The 27,183-nt window shown below is 41.6% G+C and overlaps 1 protein-coding gene across 1 annotated transcript in view; it reads right to left on the reverse strand.

Annotated features, from left to right (window-relative positions):
• nfatc3a (nuclear factor of activated T cells 3a) overlaps positions 1-7,963 on the reverse strand; it is a 180,612-nt gene extending 172,649 nt beyond the window's left edge. The window contains exon 1 of the mRNA XM_072279527.1: positions 7,611-7,963. Within this exon, the coding sequence (XP_072135628.1) occupies positions 7,611-7,698 (88 nt within the window). The 5' untranslated portion in view covers positions 7,699-7,963. The remainder of the gene's footprint in view (positions 1-7,610) is intronic.
• Positions 7,964-27,183: the final 19,220 nt, after the last annotated feature.

Raw genomic sequence — 27,183 nt, forward strand, 5'->3', positions numbered from 1 at the left:
ATTTCCACACATTTTCATGTTCAACAAATTCTCTAACGGGAGTTTTCCTGATAATATCACTAACATTATCTTTTTAAAGTGTTCAGTTGCAAGAAGAAAGAATCAGTTCTTAAAAATAATTTTAAAATTGAAAAAGGGAAATTCATCCAACTTGTCAGGTGAAGTACAACAAATTTTATTTAAACTATTAGGGAGGCTAGTTTTATTTAAACCATCTTAAGAAATTTAAGTGCCTCAGGGAACTGTAAATGTTAGGCAGTGAGTGCCTCTAATCCTCCTACCACTGATTGCACCATTCAAGGCAACTTCTTCCCGCGTCGCTGAACTTCCCTGGAGCTGAGGCTCCCACTCTTTTGTTCTGGCAGAAGGTCTCTGCTTCCAGCAATCCAGGCAGTGTCGGATGTTTTCAGTGAACTTGAACTATTGAACGAAGGAGGCCATTGAATGACTGACTACAATCCTGGGAAGGAATGCAACTTCTAACCTCTGCATCAGAGGGAAATGAGGGATTGCAGCATTCTGTTTCACTGAGACCTGGCTCACCACCACACTCCATACATGGCACTCCAGCCCAAGGGGTTCTCAATCCATTGTATGGACCAGACAATGCCAACAAGGGCAGAGGCAATAACATCTGCATCATTATATAGTCATCATGGTGTTTGGATGTAGCGGCCTTATCTCAGTCTGGTTCTCACGACCTGGAATATATAATGATTAAGTGCCAACCATTCTATTTACCTAGACAGTTCTCCACCGTGATCCTGAATACAATTTACATATCACCAAAGGCAGATACCAAGCTAGCAATTGATGTATTTTCCATACAGCCTGCCCTGAAGCCTTTCAAATCCTTGCCTGGGACTTCAATCAGGCTACTTGAACAGATATATCACCAACTACCACCAACACATCACCTACAGCACTAGAGCACCAAGCATACTCAAACACCGCAACACTACCATCAAGAAAGCCTACCCTTTCATCCCTCAACCATATTTGGGGAAACATGACAATTTGGCTATTCACCTCCTACCTGCATATAGGCAGAAACTAAAGAGCAAAGCAACAAAGGCAAGGATTATAAAGAAATGGTCACAGGAAGCAGAAGAATGCCAATGAGATTGCTTCCAGTTGGTGGATTGAGTTATGTTCAAGAACTCAAAGGACCCGAATAAATACTCCACGATTGTCATGGACTTTATAAATGAATGTGCCCCACAAAATGATCGTCTTCCCCAACCAGAAAGCCTGGATGAACGAAAAGATTCAAAATCTGCTGAGGGCTAGATCAGTGTCATTCAAGACTGGCAATCTAGAAAAATACAATGGGTTCAGGTAAGACCTCCGGAAAGCCATCTCATATGCAAAGCGGGAACTTCTGACTAAATCTGAAACACAGAGCAATGCTCGACAACTGTGACAGGCCTTGAATGCCATCATCTCCTATAAAGTAAAACTAAGCATCATAAATGATGAGGTATTGCTCCCAAATGAGCTCAGTGCCCATCCTGCTTGCTTTAACCTATAGAACATGGAGGTACTTTCACAAACCCCCAACATTATTTTTTTATATAATTTTCTCTTTCCTCCTTGGTAACCAATATGTAAGGTTTTGATGACAATGTCCCATGCTAAAAAAAAAAGTAGCATCTGTACTCATAACCCTACCCTAAAAATTTTCAGAGCTGAGAGTCAACAGCCTAGACCTTTATGTTAACCAAATGGGGAAGGGAGAATGATATCAGAACACTCGGTGAGATGATCTGATGTTGTCCATAATTATAAGTTCATCAGACATGGTGACAGCCACACTCCATCAGCTGCTCGGCAAGATATTAAGGGTAACAGAGCAGTGCAAGTGCTGCTATATAGAAGAAATGAGAATGGGGATAGGGAATCCAGCTTCTCCCCCACCTCAGCAATATTTCCTAAAATCTCAACTCCCTTAAAATACAGAAATCTATTTTGAATGAGTGAGCCAACAGTACTTGACAATTTCCCAATGAAGTTAATTTCTCCTTCTCTCACTCCTAAACAGCCTGAGTATACAGAAAATAGCTGATAAGCAAGTCCGACAACCTGGTCTGATACATTAATCAACTGCACCATGTAGATGTGTGTCCCTTTAAGGCAAATGTATATTAATTAAATACTGGGCAGATTTGTTTAAATATTAATGGGAATTCAAGGTAGATCATAATCCTAGTTGTGCCTGTGGGATAATTATCTAAAAGCAGCAAACATTGTGACTCCAATGCACAGTTGTCGACACACAGCTAACTGTGGATTCCAATGCAGTTATTTGCAGTTTTTGATTGTTAACTATAAAAGAATAAGCACACTCACTATACATTCTCTCAGTTTTCTTGTGTACTGCACCAAAGTGTGTTGGAAGATAACTTGGTAAAAGACAAAACAGAGCAAGAGCAAAAAGAAGAGAAAAATGGAGAAAAAGGGCCCTCACTCCCCAGTGGCTGGCAACCTTATCCTTTTGAAACACACAGGCGAGGAAACTACACTATACAGCCAGGTCCAAATTGCATCACTACAATCAAGTACATCCTGTTAAAACGCTTAGAAAGAAATGGGTTTGGGTACACCGAAAATGTTTGCACGCAAAAATAACTATTTAAATACCACACATGGCTACCTGATTGCTAATCCATAGAAACAAAAATTGAAGAAGTGCAACAGTGTCAGAGTTCCTATCATTAAACCTAGGTTCAGTCTGTCCTCTCAGATGGTTTCAAAGAATGCCTGCTATTATTTGAAGAATAGCTGAGAGCATTTTTTGGTATCTTGGTTAACATTTGTTCATTAGCCAACATCACCATTAATAACTTATCCAGTTATCATCATATTACTATTTCTGGGATCTTGTTCTGGATCAGTTATTATGTTGCTTCATTTTTCTTCTGTTTTGATTGGCTTTATAGCTTATGCGAAATTTCAAGCATTAAAATGGAATCATATCAGAAGATTGTTTGGCAAGCCTTAGAAAATGATTGTTGACTCAGTACATCCACACCGATCAGGTCAGATACAGCTGATGTGTTATGTTCACCTCACAATTCCAAACACCTGTGAGAAAGACTACAAAAGCTTTGCAATAAATAGTGGTAAATGTACAACAAGTAAGTACTGAAAATCTACGTTCCTATAAATATGGTCAGTGGACATACTGGAATAGCCATTTTAGCCATCATCTGTGCAGGGTCAGTGACTCTAGCTTACTTGTTTCACGAAACATTTCACGAGCTACCTTCTCTAAGAAAAGAACACAATACTAATACATTTTCAAACGTGTCTAAAAGTCAGAATAGTGACAAGCTTGTTATATAACACAGTAAGTGTATAACTCAAGTTTTTAGACAATAAAAAAATTGAAATATTATATTGTATCTGTCCAATGTGCTTCAACGTGAAAAGTAAACATGGGCCATTTTATTTTGGCTTTATGACTGGATACATACTAAAAGATAGAAGTCACTTTTTAGAGTCAGTCATGCTTTTCTAAGCAAAGGTTACCTTGTATAGCACTAGGTTAGATGTCATTGGCATTCTGACATCTGATTTGATAATAATAAAAAAGAAACAGAAAATATTAAACACCAAAAATACCAATTAAAATCATACTCGAGGAACATGAATAGGCACAACCATAGTTTACATTTTCAACAATGTATCTCAAACCAAGACCCAGACTTTGACTTTCCCCAACTGTGTACAGCTAATTATAGGAAACAAAAGTAAATAACTGATGTTTAATACAGAAAATAATTGCGAATTATGGGATACAGGAAGAGGAAAACACCTTGATGACCACCAGTTTTAAGTTATGCATACTTTTATGAACTCTACCACATTACAACTAAAATTCCTCAATCATTTCCAAGAAAAAGAATCTATTAAGTCACACCATATGCTACTGCATGCCTTCATGTTTTAACCAGTACATCTCACAAATATTTAATCTTGCACTGAATACAAACTAATGAGAGAAAAAAGTTATATGAAATAAATACCACAAAACACTGCAACTTTATTCTGCAAATGCTGCCAAATTTTACTGTCAAACAAGTAGCCTTAGGAAGACAGATACAGTATTGACAATACTGCTTGTAAGCTACAACATTTATTCTAATCCTATGAGTTAATCATTGTAATTTAACACTCAATCCACAGTATTTTACAAGCCAATATTTTCTGGTTAAATAATATCTTACCTTTGAGGTATAAATATGTACTCAAGAGTCAGAAACAACCAACCAAGCTATTTCAGGTAGTACACAAGTAAAATACTTTCTATGCTACCCTAAAACATCTAATTACATTCTTTTTCTAACATGACACCCAACATGTAAAGATATTTACATTTTACTTTGAGAATATAGAATTTCATGTGCAGATGCCAAGAGCTAGCTTCACAAAGAATGGTGTGTTCATTCGCAGGATTTTCCCTACATTTCGATGAACTGAGGGCAGCTGTTTTTTGTAAACACACCTGTAGATATCATTTGACATTAAAGCAAATGACAGTTCAAACATTAGCTGTATAATTCACACCAGTCAACAAATAAGGTACTTACCCTGACTAAATAACACTGCTTGTAATAAATAATGGCAATAATAATCAATGAAGTCTGAGAAAACTTAAGCTGCAGCAAAATGCACCTCAGGAACAGACATTTTAAAAAAAACACGAAAAACTCTAACCCAGACTGTAGCTAAATAACCCTGACATGTGGCTAAACCATAGCTGATTTGCCCACTCATAAAATACTCAAACAACTCTAAGTGCTACTAACTGTCAACACAACATTGATGTGCTACTTCAAAATACCACTGCTATAATTAGCTGCCACCTACACAAAAGACTAGCACTAGGCCCAAAATTCCGACTGATAAACACTTCAAATTTTGTTTAATGTCTAAATGTTGTACTCATTAATAAAATGAAAATATATTCCACAAGGAAACAATGATTTGAATTCTGATGTCTACCAACGAATATATTTTCATATTATTACAAACACACTTAATAGTAATCAATTAACTCTGACTGAACATACATTAACAAATCATTCCACTTTATGAATATTGACAATATATCCTACATAAAGTAAATTGAATGGGTCAGTGAAATTTTGCATGAAAACTGAAAGACAATTGAATACTCATTATTTGATCTGACTCCTGTCAAGAACTTAAAAGATGCAAAGTTGGCTATAATGGCCCTGGAGTTAAGAGTCACAGGATATAAAATTAGGCCTGTCAACTCACTGAGTCCACCCCAAGCAAGCATTCATTTTCACTGATGTGAAAGGACTTAGTATAACCACACATTTCCATCAGCTCTGTCCTCTTATCAACCTCCCATCACCTTAGGATCCAGCATTCACCTGCCCATGGAGGACAATTTACAGTGGCTATATTAACCTACCAAAGAAAACTCCATACCAACAGCACCAGAAGTCAGAGTTGAAGCTCTTCTTTACCTCCTCTTTCTTTTATCACACTGTATGTTCAGAAAAATCTAGAGGTCAAGTCTTAATTTCTCAACAAAATATTTCAAACTCCTACCCTGTCCAATACAGCTCAATTACATGCGTATGTTCAGTGTTTTTCTGCTCAATTTCTACTCTTTGGGAATTATTACACAAGAAAATTATTCCTTTAGGCAATCCATCTAATTCATGTGAGAGAATATTTAATTGCCCTTAAGATAGTTGGAGATAAAGTGTGCAATAGCCCAACACAAACAGTAATTTTTTAAAATCTTGTCAATTTTTCCCTTTTATTTATTCAGAGAAAACATGGACCAGAAAAAAAAGGCGGCAGCCTGCAGTCCCTAGTTTGGAGAGTTACAACACTAACTCCTCAAACGGACAACTATTTTAGACAAAGTCAGTGGACTTTGGAGGAAGAACCAAGACAACTCTGAAGTTCCATTTACAATCCTGGAATTACAAAGCAGAATTTTGATGTAATTACAGTTCGGTAACTATATTCTACATCACTAAGAATGAGCCATGTCACTACACTACTATAGTTACTATCACACTAAATTTAACCTACTGAAATACCACACATAGCTATCTGATCTCTACTCCATGGAAACAAATCTCCTGCTCATTATTTAGCAAAACACATAGTAACCAGCACATAAACCAGTCAATCTAGAAATTGTAGAAAGTTTCTTTCTAGTAAAATTGACAAAAAAATAATCACAACAAAATACAAATTATACAATACCTGTTAAGAAACAGAACTATTAGCATTTAAAAACATTCATGGAAACTGCACCTACAATTTCAATCATACCAAAATCATTTTAAAAAATTAATTATTACACAAACGTTAACGTCAACTGATCTAGCTCAAATTATCAAGAGAATACAAGTGCTAATTCAGAAACTGCTGCTCACCTGCTGATGTGGCACAAAGCATTTTGTAGCCCCACCACTGTGCAAAATAAGCCTGAAGTCTAAAATAAAGACTCCTATAAAACTTTAGAAACGGCGGTAGTCCTTTCAGGCGAAGTCAGCCTGATATTTAATTATAATTAACCAGGAGCCTGATGAAATTTCAGTCGTCCAATCACAGGCACTAAAGGAGCTGGTACTCCACTTTCTTTTTTATAGTCTTCTTACTGTCGACGTCCCTAACAGATCCGGAGGTCACTTGAAAGAACAAGCTGAGTATATTACGAAACGACAACTTGACGGTGGATTGACATCAATTTCCAGCCGACATTCGCAATCACCTCCAGCTACAGAACTGTCCTATGCCATGCGGTGCTGCAAGTGGATCTACCTTCCTGATCACTTCCCTCGTCTTAAATTCCACTGTCATCTGAACTGCACATGGCGTGTCTTGGCAAATTTGATGACTTGAATGCTGGGCTAACTTCCAAGTCTACTTTCTATATTCCCACGTCCCATATGGGCTCTCAGAGATACACCTCATATTTACGTTTTTTTTCCGGCGTGCACCAACGATAAACACACAGGCAGAGAAAAGGCTGTTTGCTACGCCAGTTTGAGAAAAAGATCAAGGGGAAATTAATTAATGTATAATATTCAGTTATAGTTTACAGCACATGCCAAATTATATTTAGAAATAAAATGACCGACTAGTGTGCTAAATAGAGGTGGCAAAGGCTTCAACTGCATGATTTCGTTTCTAAGGTAAATATTGAGTATAAAGTTAAACTTAAAAAAACTAAATGACCTCTAAAAACAGTTAGTGTATACAGAACACTCGTCACCAGCAGAGCAAAACAAAAGCAACGACCAGTTGTGCGTGTGTAAACAATACAATTTATCTCCATATGACTCGAGCGTATATTCCGCACGATCAAATCGGATGAATAAGGGGGAGGGGGAAAATGGGCAAGAGACCCGAATGATTGCCGTACCTGGCCTTTCGCCTTTTCATAGTTATGACCATACTGATACAACACAAGCAATGGCAAAAAAAATCTCGACATACATAGCCCGGATTGTAAGGAAAATATATCCCATTATGCAAAAAAGCGAGTATAACTTTTTTTTTGTTCCAGTGCGTTAACCCCATCAATCTGGAAGCGTTGCACTCGTACAAACCTGCAGGGCCTAGTCCGGGCTGCGGACCGTCTTCACCAAATATCAGCCTAAAGTCAAACTCGTCATTGCCACTGTTTACAGTAGTCATCGGTTATCAGTTTCCCGTTCCCCTACTTGTTTAATAAGTTCATAACAGAAGGGCCCCGAACTCTCTCTCTCCCTGCGCCAACTTTCCCGGGGCTCTTTCTCAGCTCGCTGGCTTTGCCGTCCCGTTTCCAAGCAGTTAACCCCGTGCTCGCCGCCGTGCGCCTCTCAAACTTTGTCAAGCCTCATCGCTCGCTCTCCCTCCGCCGCCCCGTGCTCGCTGACGCCGCCCGCGCGCCCGCAGGCCCTCCCCGCCAGCACGCGCTCGCTGGAGCACCAGCGCCCTCCTCCTGCTACTGCAGACGTCACTGGCCCTCGCATCGGCCACCACCCCACCAAACACACCCCTCAACTGCGCATGTACATCACACTCAGTGCCCACTGGTAGTTGTAGTCCGCCCATGAGGAGGACGGACATCCAATGATTTCTGCAATATCTCGACTGCGGAATATCTTATAACGCAAGAAATGTGAACGGCTCGCCTGCCGAGAATTCTCAGACTTCACTATTTTTTAATTTCAGTTTTCCATTTCCTAGCTGGCCTTTGTATAACAAGGAAGTGAAATGGAAAGATAATTTATCATCAGATAAGGCATATTTATCAACATTTAACTTCGATGTTGAATTTCGCAAGTCAATAACAACATTGCCTTGAATATTGTAAAACATTCCAAGGTGTTTTGTATGAGCATTATCAAACAAATTTGATACTGAAATACTAGGATATCCCGTCTTTAAGGCAAATAAATCAAAAGTGTTATCAAATAGCTGCTTTAAGGAGTATCTCCAAGATATCAAAGCAGAGAAGTGTTGAGTCCAAATGCCTCTGAGCCTTAAACTGAGAAAGGGTAAAGCGTGGAAATCAAAGGTGTTCAGAGAATCAAGAAGATTATCAAGCTGTGTTAGATGACTAATAGAGAAAAGTATTGGAATAACAGTCAGAAATTTCAAAGTTGGGCTTCAACCAATATTGCTAAATGGAATTGAAAGGGACGTATTAATTAGTAACGCAAACACGAGGAAATCTGCAGATACTGGGATTTCAAACAACACACATAAAAGTTGCTGGTGAACACAGCAGGCCAGGCAGCATCTCTAGGAAGAGGTACGGTCAACGTTTCGGGCCAAGACCCTTCGTCAGGACTAACTGAAAGAAGAGCTAGTAAGAGATTTGAAAGTGGGAAGGGGAGGGGGAGATCCGAAATGATAGAAGACAGGAGGGGGAGGGATGGAGCCAAGAGCTGGACAGTTGATTGGCAAAAGGGATATGAGAGGATCATGGGACAGGAGGCCTAGGGAGAAAGAAAAGGGAGAGGGGGGGAAAAACCCAGAGGATGGGCAATGGGGTATAGTGAGAGGGACAGAGGGAGAAAAAGGAGAGAGAGAAAAAGAAAGTGTGTATATAAATAACGGATGGGGTACGAGGGGGAGGTGGGGCATTAGCAGAAGTTTGAGCAGTGAATGTTCATGACATCAGCTTGGAGGCTACCCAGACGGAATATAAGGTGTTGTTCCTCCAACCTGAGTGTGGCTTCATCTTTACAGTAGAAGAGGCCGTGGATAGACATATCAGAATGGGAATGGGACGTGGAATTAAAATGTGTGACCACTGGGAGATCCTGCTTTCTCCGGCAGACAGAGCATAGGTGTTCAGCAAAACGATCTCCCAGTCTGTGTCGGGTCTCGCCAATATATAGAAGACCACATCAGGGCCTTCTCGTACCCCGTCCGTTATTTATATACACAAATTCTTTTTCTCCCTCTGTCCCTCTCACTATACCCCTTGCCCATCCTCTGGGTTTTCCCCCCTCCCCCTTTTCTTTCTCCCTAGGCCTCCTGTCCCATGATCCTCTCATATCCCTTTTGCCAATCAACTGTCCAGCTCTTGGCTCCATCCCTCCCCCTCCTGTCTTCTCCTATCATTTCAGATCTCTCCCTCCCCCTCCCACTTTCAAATCTCTTACTAGCTCTTCCTTCAGTTAGTCCTGACAAAGGGTCTCGGCCCGAAACGTCGACTGTACCTCTTCTGAGAGATGCTGCCTGGCCTGCTGCGTTCACCAGCAACTTTTATGTGTGTTGCTGTGTGTTAATTAGGAAGTTGGCTGGTGAACAGTGTGAGAACTCAAGTTTATGGAATTTGTGAGGTTATGCACGTGGTCATAGAGAATGATGAAAGGTTCGAAGCGTGAAAGAGAACAGTTTATCATAAGAGCTACACAAAGGTGTCATTTAAAAACGCAAACACGAGAAAATCTGCAGATGCAGGAAATTCAAGCAACACTTACAAAATGCTGGTGGAACGCAGCAGGCCAGGCATCATCTATAGGAAGATGTACAGTAGACATTTTGGGTCGAGACCCTTCGTCAGGACTAACTGAAGAAGAGATAAGGGCCTCAGCCCGAAACGGCGACTGTACATCTTCCTATAGATGCTGCCTGGCCTGCTGCGTTCACCAGCATTTTGTGTGTGTTGCTCAAAGGTGTCATTTTGCAGAGGTGTATCAGTGTGGGAGGCAATCTGATTGGTGGGGGGTGCAAAATGTGCATGGGTTTACAATATAGAGACCACAGCACCTTGAATAGGAAATGAAAGTCAGGCACAGAGTGGTAGTTTGTAAGGATGCAAGAAGCTCAAAGTTTTATTTTTGAGGAGCAGGGTCATAGCAATAGGTGAGGGACCCACAAACTACATGAATAACACAGGGGCTACAGACTGAAGCAGAACTAACTCTATGCTAGTTTGGATGCATGGAACATGAGGTGGATCACAAAGATGCAACTTTATGGATTTTTTTACAAAATCATCAATTCATAAAGTTAGCAAATATACTGTATGATATATTACATTCATAATTTATATATGCTATTCTCAATACATGTTACTTCATTTACATCAGTCTTTGTTTACATAGGTTCCCTCTGCCTACAGTGAGGCTCTCATCTGAAGGCCTTGAACTGTGTATAGACAGCTGGTGGCAGGGTTTTTAAATGTGGTTTTCCAACAGAGTTCTGCAGCAGCTGCACCATGCTTGGACGTGTTCCTTCTGAATCCTGCAGACTGGTGTATATGTTGTTAACAGCTCCTCACACAAGAAAACCTGCATGTCTTAAGCAAACTAGAAGGTGTTTTTCACCCCACTGATGATCTTCCAGAACCAACACAGATCTAACAACTATGTATCCCTGAGAAAAGCCCATAGAGCATGGGGCCATCTCCAACACAGTTACCTCGAGAGCACAGAAAGTCCAATTGTACCTGAAAGGTCTTTGTCATTACTAGTCAGGGAAGGTCTTGGTGCTTTTTCTTCCTGGATGATCTGGTGACCAAGTGTTCTTCCAAATCACCAACAAGCTACACAGGGAGCCCTCATTAGCAGCCATCTCCTTTTCCTATGGAGCCTCAAAAGCATTTTGCGCAAACCACTTCCTGACTGACTAACAATTAAATTGTGTTCTTCTGCACTAACTTTTCGACAAGGGGCAGGTAGCGCAGCCAGCGTAGTCCAACTGAATGGAAAGTTCCATGGCAACATGGACAGAGTCATCCCCCCCATAACTTCAGCAATAGAATAGACTACTAGTACAAAATAACATAGGGTATTTCCTTACCCAAGGTCAAAGCCATCAGATGAGGGCCACAATGAGTTCAATTTCCCATGCCTTTCTTTTGAGTTTTGTACATAGAAACAGAAAAAAAGTGCCAGAATAGGCCAGCTGACCCTTCAAGCCTTCTCTGCCATTTACTGTTCTCTCTCAATTCCCATTTGCTCTCCAAACCACCTTGTGCCTCTTGTGGCCCAAAAGTACTACTCTTGCATGTGTTTAATAGCACGGCCTGCATGGTACTCTGTGGTAGTTAATTTCACAGATTCATGCCTCGCTGGCTGAAGAAACTTCTCATCAATCAGTCTTAAATGTTTTAGCCCATATCTATGATCCCAGTGTCTAGAATCCCCAACAAGCAAACCATCCACCCTATATACAGACTGTCAACCTGTCAGAATGTTCAATGTTTCAATTACTTTCAAACTCTAGTGAATAAATGGCCTGGTTCACTCAATTTTTCTTCATCGGACTGTCCTGTTTTCCCAGAAATCAGTCCACTGTATCCTCACTGCACTTTCTCTGAGGCAAGTATATCCTTTTTTAAGGCTAAGAGACAAAAATATGGACATAATACATAAGTTAGCCCCACCAAATTGCTGTATAATTGTAGTAAGACATGCTTGCTTCTGTTCTCAAAGCCTCATGCTAAGAAGACCAATATGTTGTCTGCTCGTTGTACCTATATGTTTGCCTTCAGTGACTTGTGTACAGAGACCCCTGGATCTGTTTGTCTATCAACATTTCCCAATCACCACTCTTTGTTTCCTGTACAAAAGTAGGCATCTTAGTTTTCCTCCATGCTATACCACACGTTCTATATCTGTACACTCAGTGGCCACTTTATTAGGTACACTTGTAATGCAACTATCTAATCATCCAAATATGTGGCAGCAACTCAATGCAAAAATGCATGCAGGCATCACCATGAGGTTCAGTTGTTCTTCAGACCAAACGTCCAAGCGGGGAAGAAATGTGACTTTGACTGTAGAATGTTTGTTGGTGCCACACAGTGTAGTTTAAGTATCTCAGAAACCACTGATCTCCTGGGATTTTCATACACAACAGTCTCTAGAGTTTATAGAGAGTTTTGCAAATATCAAAAAAAAACTAGAATGGCATTCGGTGGGTGAAAATGACTTGTTACTGAAGAGGTCAGAGGAGAATGGTCAGACTGGTTCAAAGTAACAACAATGCTCCAATAACTCAAATAACCACACATTACAACAATGGCGTGCAGAGGAGCATCTCTGAACGCACAGCACGCTGAACCTTGAACTGAATGGGCGACAACAGCAGAAGACCACACCAGGTTCCACTCCTGTACCTAAAAGCGACCACTAAGTGTATTTGCCCACTCATTCATTTTGTCCAAATCATCTTCAAAGCTTCTCTGCATTCTCCCCACAACTGGCACTTGGTTTCATCCTGTTATAAAATACAGAAATAAGACATTTGATTGCAGCATTTGACTGTTGCAATGCATGTCTGATGACCCTCCTTGCTCCGATGTCAGCAGCCTGGAGATAATGGGAGGCCATTTGTATCCAGTCTATCACAGTTTGACTGCACTCTGGGTTCTCCCAGGCATACTACATGTTTATGGTTAATGCCAATGAGGAAGTAACCATGGCTGAAGGATGCATAGAAACATAGAAAACCTACAGCACAATACAGGCCCTTTGGCCCACAAAGTTGGGCCAAACATGTCCCTACCATAGAAATTACTAGGCTTACCCATAGCCCTCTATTTTTCTAAGCTCCATGTACCTATCCAAAAGTCTCTTAAAAGACCCTGTCGTATCCGCCTCCACCACAGTTGCCTGCAGCCCATTCCACGCACTCACCACTCTCTGCGTAAAAAACTTACCCCTGTCATCTCCTCTGTACCTACTCCCAAGCACCTTAAACCTGTGCCCTCTTGTGGCAGCCATTTCAGCCCTGGGAAAAAGCCTCTAACTATCCACACGACCAATGCCTCTCATCATCTTACACACCTCTGTCAGGTCACCTCTCATCCTCCGTTGCTCCAAGGAGAAAAGCCCGAGTTCACTCAACCTGTTTTCATAAGGAATGCTCCCCAATCCAGGCAACATCCTTGTAAATCTCCTCTGCACCCTTTCTATGGTTTCCACATCCTTCCTACAGTGAGGCGACCAGAATTGAGCACAGTACTCCAAGTGGGGTCTGATCAGGGTCCTATACAGCTGCAACGTTACCTCTTGGCTCCTAAATTCAATTCCATGATTGATGAAGGCCAATGCACAGTATGCCTTCTTAACCACAGAGTCAACCTGCGCAGCTGCTTTGAGCATCCTATGGACTCGGACCCCAAGATCCCTCTGATCCTCCACACTGCCAAGAGTCTTACCATTAATAGTATATTCTACCATCATATTTGACCTACCAAAATGAACCACTTCACACTTATCTGGGTTGAACTCCATCTGCCACTTCTTAGCCCAGTCAATGTCCCGTTGTAACCTCTGACAGCCCTCCACACTATCCACAACACCTCCAACCTTTGTGTCATCAGCAAACTTACTAACCCATCCCTCCACTTCCTCATCCAGGCCATTTATAAAAATCACGAAGAGTAAGGGTCCCAGAACAGATCCCTGAGGCACACCACTGGTCACCGGCCTCCATGCAGAATATGACCCATATACAACGGCAAGCCAGTTCTGGATCCACAAAACAATGTCCCCTTGGATCCCATGCCTCCTTACTTTCTCAATAAGCCTTGCATGGGATACCTTATCAAACGCCTTGCTGAAATCCATTTACACTACATCTACTGCTCTACCTTCATCATTGTGTTTAGTCACATCCTCAAAAAATTCAATCAGGCTCATAAGGCACGACCTGCCCTTGACAAAGCCATGCTGACGATTCCTAATCATATTATACCTCTCCAAATGTTCATAAATCCTGCCTCTCAAGATTTTCTCCATCAACTTACCAACCACTGTCTTTATCTGTCTTTATCTTCTTACTACTTTTCCTAGTCCAGATCCCCTCCATGTGTTGAATGTTTTTGCTCTTTTCTTGGGATTGTCAGCATATATCCCTAACCGGTAGCCATAGGTTACTCCTGACCACAGTCAGCACTCACTCTCCTGAGTAAACAGAAGAGGAACTCTACAGTGAAGAGCAACAAAGGAGACTCCACTCTTTTCACATTGAAAGTTCTAATCATCCCAAGACACTACTCCCCTGACTTTTCAGAAAGTAACATCCAAATATCCTTTCCACTCCAGGGAATACTCAGCAATATATCTTCAGCGATATATTGCAGGGCAGGAACTATTTGAAAACTATGTCTCGTCGGGACTGAGTCCTTGTTTGAAGTAGCGAGGGAGAGGGTGGCATATTGCAGGCTAGGAGCCATGTGAAAACTGCAAGTCTCGTTGGAGTGACTCTTTGCTTGAAGTAGCAAGGGAGAGAGTGACATAATGCAGAGTTGGAGACATTTGAAAAATGCAAGTCTCATCAGGAGTGGGTCTTACTTGAGCCAATAACAAGATAGGAATTGGAAGCAGAGTGGTCATTGTTGGAGTGGGGCAGTGTTAGAGTGGTCCGGCTTTGGCTCTACAGGCTTGGACAAGAGCAGACCAAGGCTCCTAGTAGGTTTCTAGCAAGCTTTTTTTTTCTTTTAGTACATAGCTAGTGCACGGAGAATGGATCCAGATTTAGTGGTATGTTCCTTGGATGAACTGTGGGAACTTTGGGAGACCTCTGGTCCGACTGATAACTGCATCTGCAAAAAGTACACCAACTTGTAGCTCCTTAGAGACCATGTTAAGGAAATGGGGTTGCAGCTTGATGACTTTTGGCTCATATGGGAGAATGAGGAGGTGATAGGTAGAAGCTACAGGGAGGTAATCACCCCTCAATACAGGAGGCAGGTACCTGGGTGACTGTCAGGAGAGGGAAAGGGAACAGGCAGCCAGTGCAGTGTATCCCTATGATTGTTCCCCTCAATAATAAGTGTATCACTTTGAATACTCTGGGGGGAGGGCTGGAATGACCCGCCAGGGAGAAGCCGCAGCGAGCATATCTCTAGCATTGAGTCTGGTTCTGCAGCTCAGAAGGGGGAGAAGAGGAGTGCAGTGTGATTTGGGATACCATAGTTATGGGAGCAGACAGCTGATTTGGTGGATGTGAAGAAGACACATGAATGGTATTTTGCCTCCCACATGCCAGGGTCAGGAATGTCTCGGGTCAGGTTCACAGCATTAGAACAAGGGAAGGGTGAGCAGCCAGATGGTGCATATTGTTACCAATGACATACACAAGAAATGGGAAGAGAATGTGAAGAGAGAAGATAGGGAGTTAGGTAGAAAACTGAAAACTGGACCGTCAGGGCAGGAATCTCTGGAGCTCCCTCTGCCATGCATCAATGAGGGTAAGAATATGATGATTTGGTGCAAGGGGCAGGGATTCAGATATCTAGATCATTGGGATATCTTCTGGGGAAGGTATGACCTGTACAACAAAGGATAGGTTACACCTGAACCCAAGGGAGACCAATATCATTGCATGCAGGCTTTCAAGAGCTGTTAATAAGGGCTTAAACTAAGTTGGTGAAAATCAAAGTGATAGGGTTGAGGATGGGGCAGTTGGTATACAAGTCAATACAGTGTGTAATGACACTGTGAGGAAGGACAAGCAGATAATAAAGGAAAATTGTGGTCAGTGGGAAGAGGTGAGTGCAGGGTAGAAAGATCCTGATGGGAGTTATATACAGGCCTCAAAGTAGTAGCCAGGATGTGGAATGCAAATTACAACAGGGTTGGAAAAGACATATAAAAAGGGCAATATTACAATAGACATGGGGGATTTCAATGTGAAGGTAAATTGGGAAAATCAAGTTGGTGCTGGATCCCAAGAGAGGAAATTTGTTGAATGCCTAGGACATGGCTTTTTAGAGCAGCTTGAGTTTGAGCCCACGAAGGGAAAGGCAATTCTAAATAGGGCGTCATGCAATTAACCAGATTTGATTAGAGTGCTTAAGGTAAAGGAACCCTTGGAAGCCAGCGATTATAATATGATAGAATTCATCCCGCAGTTTGAGAGGGAGAGGATAAAGTCAGTTGTTCTTGTATTACAGTGGAGTAAAGGGAATTACAAAAGCATGAGAGAGGAGCTGGCCAAAGTCAATTGGAAGGGGATACTGGCAGAGATGATGGCAGAACAGCAATAGCTGGAGTGTCTGGGGACAATTTGGAAGGTGCGAGAAAGATACATCCCAACGATGAAGTATCCTAAAGAGAGGATGAGGTAACTGTGGCTAATAAGGGAAGTCAAAGGCAACATAAGAGCAAAAGAGAGGGCACACAGTATTGCAAAATGTAGTGAGAAATTAGAAGATTGGGAAGCTTTTAAAAGAAAACAGAAGACAACTAAAAAGACATGAGGAGAGACAAGATGAAATATGAAGGGAAGCTGGCCAATAATATAAAAGAGAAAACCAAAAATGTTTCAGATGTATGAAGAGTAAAAGAGGAGCAAAAGTGGCTTTCGGACTGCTGGAGAATGACATTGGAGAGGAAGTAATGGGGAACAAAGAAATGGAAGAGAAAGATAATAAGTATTTTGCATCAGTCTTCACTATGGAAGACACTACCAGTATGCCAGAAATTTGAAAGTGTCAGGGGGCAGAAGTGAATGTCATTGCTATAACTAAGACTGCTTGGGAAACTGAATGGTTTGAAGACAGACAGATCATCTGCACCAAATGTACTACACCTACGGTTCTAAATGAGGCAGATGAAGAGATTCTGGAGGCATTAGTAGTGATCATTCAAAAATCATTGGATTCTGGAAATGGTTGCAGAGGACTGGAAAATTGTAAATGTTACCCCACTCTTCAAGAAGGGAGGATGGTAGAAGAAAGGAAATTATTAGTCAGTTACCTTGACTTCAGTGGTTGGGAAGTTCATTTTTAAGAATAAGATTTCAGGGTACGTGAAGGCACATGATAAAATAGGCCAAAGCCAGTATGGTTTCCTTAAGGGGAAATTTTGCCTGACCAATCTGTTGGAATTCTTTGAGCAACTAACAGGCAAGATAGACAAAGGAGAGTCAGCGAATATTGTTTACATAGATTTCCAGAAGGCCTTTGACAAGGCGCGAACGTGAGGCTGCTTAACAAAATAAGAGCCCATGGTATTACAGGAAAAACACTTGCTTGGATAGTAGATTAGCTAACTGGCAGGAGGCAAAGAGTGGGAATAAAGAGGACCTTCTCTGGTTGGCTGCCTGTGACTAGTGGTGTTCCACATGGATCAGTGTTGGGACCGCTTCTTTTCATGTATATATGAATAGTTTGGATAACAGAATTGATAGCTTTGTGGCCAAGTTTACGGACGATATGAAGATAGCTGGAGGAGCAAGTGGTATTGAGGGAGCAGGAAGTCTGTAGAAGGACTTGGATAGATTGAGAGAATGGGCAAAGAAGTGGCAGATGGAATATAATGTAGGGAAGTATGTGGTCATGCACTTAGGTAGAAGGAATAAAGGCATAGACTATTTTCTACAAGGGGAGAAAATTCAAAAATCAGGGATCCAAAGGACTTGGGAGTCCTTGTGCAAGATTACTTAATGGTTAGCTTGCAGGTTGAGTCAGTGGTAAGGAAGGCAAATGCAATGTTAGCATTCATTTCGAGAGGACCACAATATCAGAGCAAGGATGTAATGCTGAGGCTTTATAAGGCATTGGTCAGACCACACTTTGAGTATTGTAAGCAGTTTTGGGCCCCTTATCTAAGAACAGTTGTGCGTAGCAATGGAGAGGGTTTAGAGGAGGTTCACAAGATTGATTCTAGGAATGAATGGAATAATGAATGAGGAGTGTTTGGTGGCTCTGAGCCTGTATTTGTTGAGATTTAACAGAATGGGCGGGAGGGGGGTCTCATTGAAACCTATCATATTGAAATGTCTGGATAGTTTGGATGTATGGACAATATTTCCTCTAAAGTTCAAAAAGTTCAAAGTGCATTTATTATCAAAGATTGAATACTAGATTCATCCGTTTACAGGCAGCCACAGACTAAAGAACACAGTTCAATAGAATCCATTAAAAAAAGAGCATTGAACAACCATTGTGCAAAAAAAAGAACAATCGTGCAAACAACAAAAAGCAAATAACATTCTGAACTAAAATTCACTAAAGTGAGATCACAGCCACAAAGCCAATCATCACCACAGCCAAACCAGGAGCCTGGTAGTTACAGGCTACAGCCTCAGTTCAGCACAAAGATGAGTTAACCTCACCAAGCAGATAGCTGAACACCGCACGTCCCTTGCCTTCGGTCCCAATACCCGGAACTTTTCCATCTTGCCTGGCATTTAAAGCGGCCAAACCTCAGCTTGTTCCTCACTCGTGGACTTGCAACCTGCCACTTCAATACACCCTCGGGCCTGGGCCCCACTGTCTTGATATGCTCTCAGGCCTGGACCCTGCCACCTTTTAGCCCATATCTGACCTAACACTTAAATTGTTCAAATATTGGTTTGTTCCTTGCTCTTGGGCACAGGCTCCACTGCCTCCACTCACCTCAGATCCCGCCGCTTCAAATCAGCTCCAAGTCCACTCCAGCAATAACAAAACATTGGTTCATTCCACTTGGAGGTTCATTTAGAAAAGAGATGAAGAGGAAATTCTTTAGTCAGAGGATAGTGAATCTGTGGAATTCATTGCTTCAGGTGGCTGTGGAGGCCAAGTCATTGAATATATTTAAAGTGGAGGTGATAGGTTCTTGATTAGTCAGGACGTCAAAGGTTATGAGGAGAAGGCAGGAGAATGGAGTTGAGAGGGATAATAAATCAGCCATGATGGAATTGTGGAGCAGGCTTGATTTGTGGAATGGGCCTAATTCTGCTACTATGTCATATGGTCTTAAAAACTACAGTGCCTTCAGTAAGACTGACCTCAAAGAACTTCGGTTCCACAGTTATGTCTGCACATGCATGGTATTTCATACCTCATGCTTAGATGCCAGAGAGCTCTTATTGACATTGGTTCTTGGTTGACTGCCTTGCTGATCTCATGCTATCCTCTGCCAACCCAGGGAGAAATCATGTTCAGCATGATCTGAGAAAGGATGGGACCCAGTGAGTGGATGCACTGTCATTGGCACAAGGAAGTTGCACTTTTCTTTAGAAATGAGTGCGGTGCTGACAAGGGAGAGAGATTTAGGCAGATAGTATAAAGTGAGGAAATTTTATTGATAGTTTTTTTTCAGTCCAGGATAATTCTAAAGCAGGGAACAGTTTTGGCAAGAGACCAGATTTGCCTGTGTAGAAGCACTTTACCACCAGCATCACCATTAAAACTATTGATGTAATCATTCTTTTTTTTGTGTGTTTGTTGAACCTTAGTATATATGAATTGGCTGCTGTCTTTCAGTACAGTAGAGTAGTGAAAACACTTCAGAGGTATTTCATTAACAGTGGAACCCTTTGGGATGGCACATAACCACAAAAGGTGCCATGTAAATAAAAATTCTTTTAATTCTTTCCTCTAACTTGTTTGTGCAGTTGCAACTTCATTCCTAATTCCTTCAGTTGCATTGATCATTGTATCCATGTAGATATTAAAAGGGCAACTGATTTCTGTTGTGCAAAGAGCACTGTGTCATTTGTTTAAGCAAGAGCAACCTAAGAATTTTCCTGTCAATAAATAATTCATGTTTATAAAAACAAACACAATATTTTGGCAACCAAGGAGGATTGAGAATATTAAAGTAAGTTATTTTAATCTTATAGTTTGACAAGTATGAGAGAATAATTGGCAGTAATGAATGTGGTGACTTAGCTCTTTGATTACTTGTCTAGAATAAATTAATAACCATAGATCTGAATAAAAATACAAATCCAGAACTATAACAAAGGGATTGCCTTGCAAAATTCCATTCAACTCGTATAGGAAACTAATCAGTCCTTTGCACAGGGATAGTGGATAAAATGTCCATCAGAAGAGTTTCCTTTGAGATTTGAACAATGAGTGGATCTTACATAATCTTTTTGAATTAGACTGGATAGTTAATTTACCTGAATGTTATATAGTGGATTTGTAAACTACCATAAGTAGTTTGTTTTTTCAATATAAAGGTATGTATGCCAGGGCAATTGTTCTAAATGAGCTCCAGCAAAATGCATTTTATTCTCGAATAATCCAGTCCATGCTTTTGCTTGGCAAACAGGCAAAGAATGTCATACTTATCAGAAATGATTCCTTCTGTAAAAATATTTGATGAAATTTAACAGTTCATACAGTGATGACTCATATTTATCCACCCTATTATTACAGCACATAATTAATTTGAAAATCAGTAAGCCAGAATTCATAGCATGCTTAAGGTTTTTACTGACTCAAGAGATGAGCATTCTGGTTGTCCACTGAATATTACAAATGATCTAGTAACCAGTCTACCTTTGTTGGTTTTGAACCCTGACTGGTGCTCTAACATTAAAAGGCTATTAAAGAATGCATTTGTGCTGAGCAGCAAACAACAAGTAAAGCCATTATTTTTAAAGAAAATTAAAATGCAAATCTGAATGAAAATAATCCTTAAGAAAATGGATTCTCAATTTCAGAGAACTCAGCAATGTGTCTTCAGGAGATGACAGCTGCATTACAAGTCAGTCCAGAATGAATCAGGGCACGGATATTTCATTTATCTTTTAGAAGTGCAATATTTCAATATGCATCTGATAATTGTAAAAAGTTCAAGTATCTCGACTCCAAGGAAGAGGATATTTATCTCCTACCAAGTAGAACATAATGCCTGATTTTTACATTGAATTACATTGACTTTCATGGCATAGAAATAGTCTCTTACTCAAACAACCTTAGCAGATGTGTCAAACATTCCATATAGCGCTCTTTCCATGCAATTACATCTCAATTTAGCAACATCACATACCTTTTTCTATCTTGTACTAATTACACCTCTGATAATGTTCTAATCACTCTAAGAAATTTCTCAATGGAGTCTTGTATTTATGGCCCCTTATTTTGGATTTTCTTACAAGTGGAAACATCCTCTTTTTTTTGTCTTGACCATTGAACTTCCTCAATCTTTAAATTCTCTCTCAGATTCCAATTTCCTCCAACCTTCAACACACGCAAAATGCTGGAGGAACTCAGCAGGCCAGGCAGCATTTATGGAAAAAAATACAAGGGTTTCGGCCCAAATAGTCCACTGTACTTTTTTCCATAAATGCTGCCTGGCCTGCTGAGTTCCTCCAGCATTTGAGTGTGTTGCTCAGATTTCAGGCATCTGCAGACTTTCTATTGTTCCTCCAATCTTCTCTTTCCTAAAGAAAAGAAAGCTCATTACCTGATCTTTCCGTTCTAACCTGGGTCAGGCATCGTCCTTGAAAACATCCTTGTGTATGTTTCCCATGGTTATATTTCCTTTCTGCTAGATGGAAATTAGAACAGCAGAGTACAAGAGTGATTTAACCAAGGTTCAGATTCAGAAGTGATGGCTTTGTTGTCTATTGCCATTTTTAAGATCCTTCTGCGTTATGGTGTAGTAACTAGTGTTTTTATTAGTCCAACCAAAATACAATATCTGTTTATAATGAAATTTTGCAATTCTGCAAGTTTATATACATCTCCTGGTACTTTGTTAGAATATTCTCAATGATAAATGTGCACAATTTTCTATTGTGTAACATACAAATACTTAAACAATTTTCTCCAGGGTTTCTCCTGATCATTTACTATAATTTCAGTGAGGATGGTAGAATCCACTAAAATTGGTGTAAGCCTTATTTTCAAAACCAATTCCACTCCCCTTCTCTAAGCCTACATCTAACATTTATGAAAGCAGATGTTCACGTCCCACTCCCCACTAACCACTCCTCTCGAAGTTCTTTAAATTAAGGGAGGAATTTTGTTCCTGAAAATGAAGTGAGAAAATACTTCCTGTTTTTTCAATGAGTAGTAGAATGTGTCACCCCTATTAAGGTCAGAATTTGATATCTTCAATCCAAAATTCACAAGGAGTTGGTAATGATGCCCCAGCTTCTTGAACCAGTGTAATCCCTTTGGTGAAGGGACTTGGTTAGGTAGAAAGGCAGGATTTTGTCCGAGAGATGGTAAAAGAATGACATACTGTATTTCCAAGTCAGTGTGATGTGTGACCTGGCAGGGAACTTGCAAATGAAAATGTTCTCGTGCATCTGCTGCCTGATGGTGCATACTGGACGTTCCAGTTTTGGGGTGTGGTATATTAGTCATAGGATACTACAACATAGAAACAGGCCCTTCAGCCCATCTAGTCTCTACTGCCTAGTTTTATTGATCCATACCTGGATTAAAACCCTTGATATCTCTCTCATCCATATACTAATCCAAAATTCTCTTAAATGTTGAAAATGAACTTGCACCAGAAGCTTATTCCACACTTGCGCCACCCTCTCAGTGAAGAAATACCCCCTCATGTTCCCCTTAAATATTCCACGTTCTGCCTTCATCTGATTCCCTCTAGTTCCAGTGTCACCCAACCTCAGTGGAAAAAGTTTGCTCTATCTATACCCATCATAATTTTATCTCTGTCAAGTCTCCCAACATTTTCCTGCGCTCCAGAGAATAAAGTCCTAACCTAGGGAAACTTCTCCTTAAGTCCCGACAGCATCCTGGTTAATTTTCTCTGTATTCTTTCATCTTAATGATATCTTTCCCATAGGTAGGTGACCAGAACCGCACAGAATATCCAAATTAGGCCTTGCAACTTAAATATAACATCCCAATTCCTGCGCTCGACACTTTGATTTATGAATGCCTATTTGCCTAAAGCTCTCTTTATGACCCTATCTACCTGTGACTACACTTTCAAGGAATTATGGATAAGTATTCTCAGATCCCTCTGTTCTACCACGCTCCTCAGTGCCCTACCATTCTCTCTGTAAACCCTACCCTGATTGCAACATCTCACACTTGTCTTTATTAAATTCCATCTACCATTTTTCAGCCCATTTTTCCAGCTGGTCCAGATTCCGCTGTGAGCTTTGATAGTCTTCCTCACTGCCCTTTACACCCACAATCCAGGAGTCATCTGCAAACTTGTTGATCCAGTTTACCACATTATGATCCAGATTGTTGATGTAGATGACAAACAATGGACCCAGTGCCGATTCCTATCAAAGAAGCCTTTGTGAGTTACAAGTACATTTTGCAAATGGCAAGAACTACAGCTCCAGAGCAACTGTTTCAGAAGGGAAGAAAGCTTAAAGTAGTAGGTCATGTGCCAATTAAGCAGCAGTTTTAACATAAATACCTCTAAGCTTTTGTATTTTAGACCCAGAGCTTTTGTATCTTAGTCAGAGAGTAAAGTGAGGCAGATTCAACTATGCTTTGTTGATGATGAAAAGGGCTTCTTAATTCAGGAGAGGAATCACTTGCTGAAAAATTAAGTAGCTTTTGTTCTGTTGCAGTGATTGGATTTGTGAATCTACTCCATTTAGCCTGTCTAGACAAAAGAGCCCCATACGGTTAATCTTTCCTCATAGGGATGTTGTTCCTGTTCTGCTTTCATTCTTGTGTGACACCCTGGGAAATGTCTCACTGCTAGCATAATGGTCTTTCTGTAGAAGCAGTGCTTGGATTATGGTCAGAGATAACGGGTGCTTTGGAATGTGACCCGTCCAATGAAGGGAGTGTGTTTTCATGTTGTGTGCCTGAGACCAGGGTACGCTGGGTCTCTCGTTCAGCGGAAGACGAAGGGAGAAGACGTCGTAGGACTCGACCCAGAGTGGGGCCCTGATTCGATGAAGCCCGGGGAGATCAAGGAGGATTGTCGAAGGGGAAACCATGAGCTCCAACTTGTCCACATTAGACTGTTTCACTAAAGTGGGGGGCCTTTTCTTTTTCTGTTGCTTTTTTGTTACTGACCGTTTAGTCAAATTAAGAATTATAAAACTAAATGTTTAATTGTATGTGCTGTACTGTCTGTTATTTCGTGGTACTTGTTTGTAACAAGGTAACAAATCACACAGCATCCACACAAATGGGGTTTTGGGGTGGGTTCGCACCTCAGTCTCACACGTTTGGCGGGGCCAGAGATTGTCTTCCCTAGTGTTACGCAGCCAATGGAACCAGAGAGCTTCACTTGTGTACAGACACTTCTGTACCCAATGTCACTTTATACACATACAACCAATGTATTATATTTCTATATATTCTGTTTTTATTAATGTGTTCTTTATCTTATTATGTGTGTTTTTTTGTGCTGCGTTGGATCCGGAGTAACAATTATTTAATTCTATTTTACGCTTGTACGTTGGAATTGATATTCAACAATCCTGAATCTATTCTAGCAGTGAGGGTCATTTGTAAAAATACATACCCTCTTCAGCTAAGTCTTGTTGCAAAGTTCATCAGACCCTCTCAGCAGCCACTGGACTGGCCATGCAACCGAGTGGTGGAGTGGACAGTATCCGATCTCAGTGTGAAGCTAGATTTCCACTTCCCACCACATACTTGCAAAACTCTGAGATGTGCTGAGGCAATGTCTGTTGATCACTTACAGTTTCTTTTGAGACTGCTGCCAAACCGTCTGACAGTCCCTTGGCAGTAGGTCTATGAGTGAGACTTTAAATTTAACTGCTTTTGCAGGAACATAACTTTAATGAAAATAATGAGCATTACATTAACCATATCAATGGAAATTCATGCACTGTGGAACCATCCGAATGAATTTCTCCACAGTCTTTTCCAGTTTCACACCATCAGTTAACTCGGTCTCCAATGCAAGAAGGTAACAGGTGTTGAAGCCAGGCTTCTGAAAGACTGCAACAAAGTCCAATGAGAATGCCTTCTAGAGGACTAAAATATGTTGGATCATATAGCTTTTCATCCATTTTCAGATTGCATGAAACTTTTAAATAACTTTTGCATATACTATATAGTGAAAAAATCAATAAAGTACATATGGTTCAGCATTTTCACTAATGTCAAAAGGTTGACAGTGAATTCGAAACCCATCTTTATCACAAGCCATTTATATCACAATGGCTGGGGCACTGGGAGCAGTGGTGGACCCAAATGCAAGACACATCTTGTGAGGTTACTTAGATTTAGTTTATTGTTTGATATCAGGAGAGCTAGGCAGGAGCAGGCGTAGCGAACTGGACAAGGACTGAGGACTACTACTAGGCTGGGACCAAGGGTCTGGGCTAGGACTCGGAATCAGCTCCCAGAACAAGAGGAGACATGAAGAGGCTAGGGTATGGACTCCAAGCCCGAGACTGGGCAAGGACCCAGTACCTGGGTCTTGCCTTGGGCTTGGACCCCAGAACCAGGCATGGACATGACATGGGCTAGGGAGAGGAGGAACATGGAAAACAGAGCCTCGGTCTCGGGAGAGCAGGTACATGGAACCATGGACACATACACAGAACACAGAGTCGGGACCCCTCCTTGGGTACAGGTCATAGGGCCAGGACTCATGACCCTCCGCGGGGCAACGGCAAGACGGCCTGACTTACCCCACAGAGGCGAGGACAAGACACGACAAGACATGACCCCCTCACGGGGCAATAGCAAGACGGCCTGACTTACCCCACGGAGGCAAGGACAAGACAAGACCAACACGAATGAACACCAGACAGTACCTATCTAGCTCTGGTGATAGAACTAGACCGAAGTGCAGGCGGGGGCGGCAGACGAGGGCTAGAGGCGAGAGGAGCAGAGAAGGGATTCAGACAGGGGAGTAGGACAGGAATCACAGACCGCCAGGGCCAGGACTTGACTCGGAACTGGGAAGCCGCCAGGGCCAGGACTTGACATGGTACTTGAATGCCACCAGGGCCAGGATGAGAACGTGGTACTTGAATGCCGCCAGGGCCAGGACGAGAACGTGGTACTTGAATGCCACCAGGGCCAGGACGAGGACGTGGTACTTGAGTGCCGCCAGGACCAGGACTTGGACGTGGTATTTGAATGCCGCCAGAGCCAGGACGTGGACGTGGTACTTGGATTCCGCCGGAGCCAGGACGTGGACGTGGTACTTGGATGCTGCCAGAGCCAGGACTTGGACGTGGTACTTGGATTCCGCCGGAGCCAGGATGTGGACGTGGTACTTGGATGCCGCCAGAGCCAGGACTTGGACGTGGTACTTGGATGCCGCCGGAGCCAGGACGTGGTACTTGGAGCCTCCGGGTAGTGCCGAGCTCTCAACTCGGCCCAGGAACAGTAGACAGCGGCTCCTGATTCTCTCCGGCGGGTTAACTGACGGACCCATCTTGATGAGGAAACTTTGCAGGCTCGCTTCGGCGAGGTAACTGGACAGGGTTGCTCCGGTGAGGAAAAGGCAAACTACCGGCACTCGCTTCGGCAGAGACTAGGCTTGCTCCGGCCAGATGACATTGGCCTGCCATGACTTTGCAGACACTCCCACACCAAACAGCTGAAAGCCGGAGACTATAAACTATCGGTTCAGCCGAGTGTTAATTGCCTCTAATCACCAAAGTCGAGGGACACGGGAAAACAGGGAATCAACGGTCCGGATCGTAACATAAACAAGCTAAATTTAAAGGGACCCCAATCCGGACCATGACAATTTACTTCTGTTTATAATGCTTTAGTGGGATTCTTGAACTGCTTATCTTTGAACAGTAATGTGAATAGCTTTGCAATTTGTGAAAACCATGAAGATGTCAGTCTCGACCATTGCACCCATTAACCATAACATTTGATGTCCTTTCCCTGTGTAGTACAGTGAGCTGTGCTTTTCTTAAGCTGGGTGCTGTGGTGACTTCCAGCATCAATGAACGTCCATAGGTCTCACACTAAATTATCTGTAATACTTTTACCAACCACAAATTCAATCAATGCGCATAGTGTAGTGTATTTAATATTTCAGCAAT

Source organism: Mobula birostris, chromosome 15, assembly GCF_030028105.1.
Source record: "Mobula birostris isolate sMobBir1 chromosome 15, sMobBir1.hap1, whole genome shotgun sequence".
In the NCBI taxonomy this organism is placed as follows: domain Eukaryota; kingdom Metazoa; phylum Chordata; class Chondrichthyes; order Myliobatiformes; family Myliobatidae; genus Mobula; species Mobula birostris.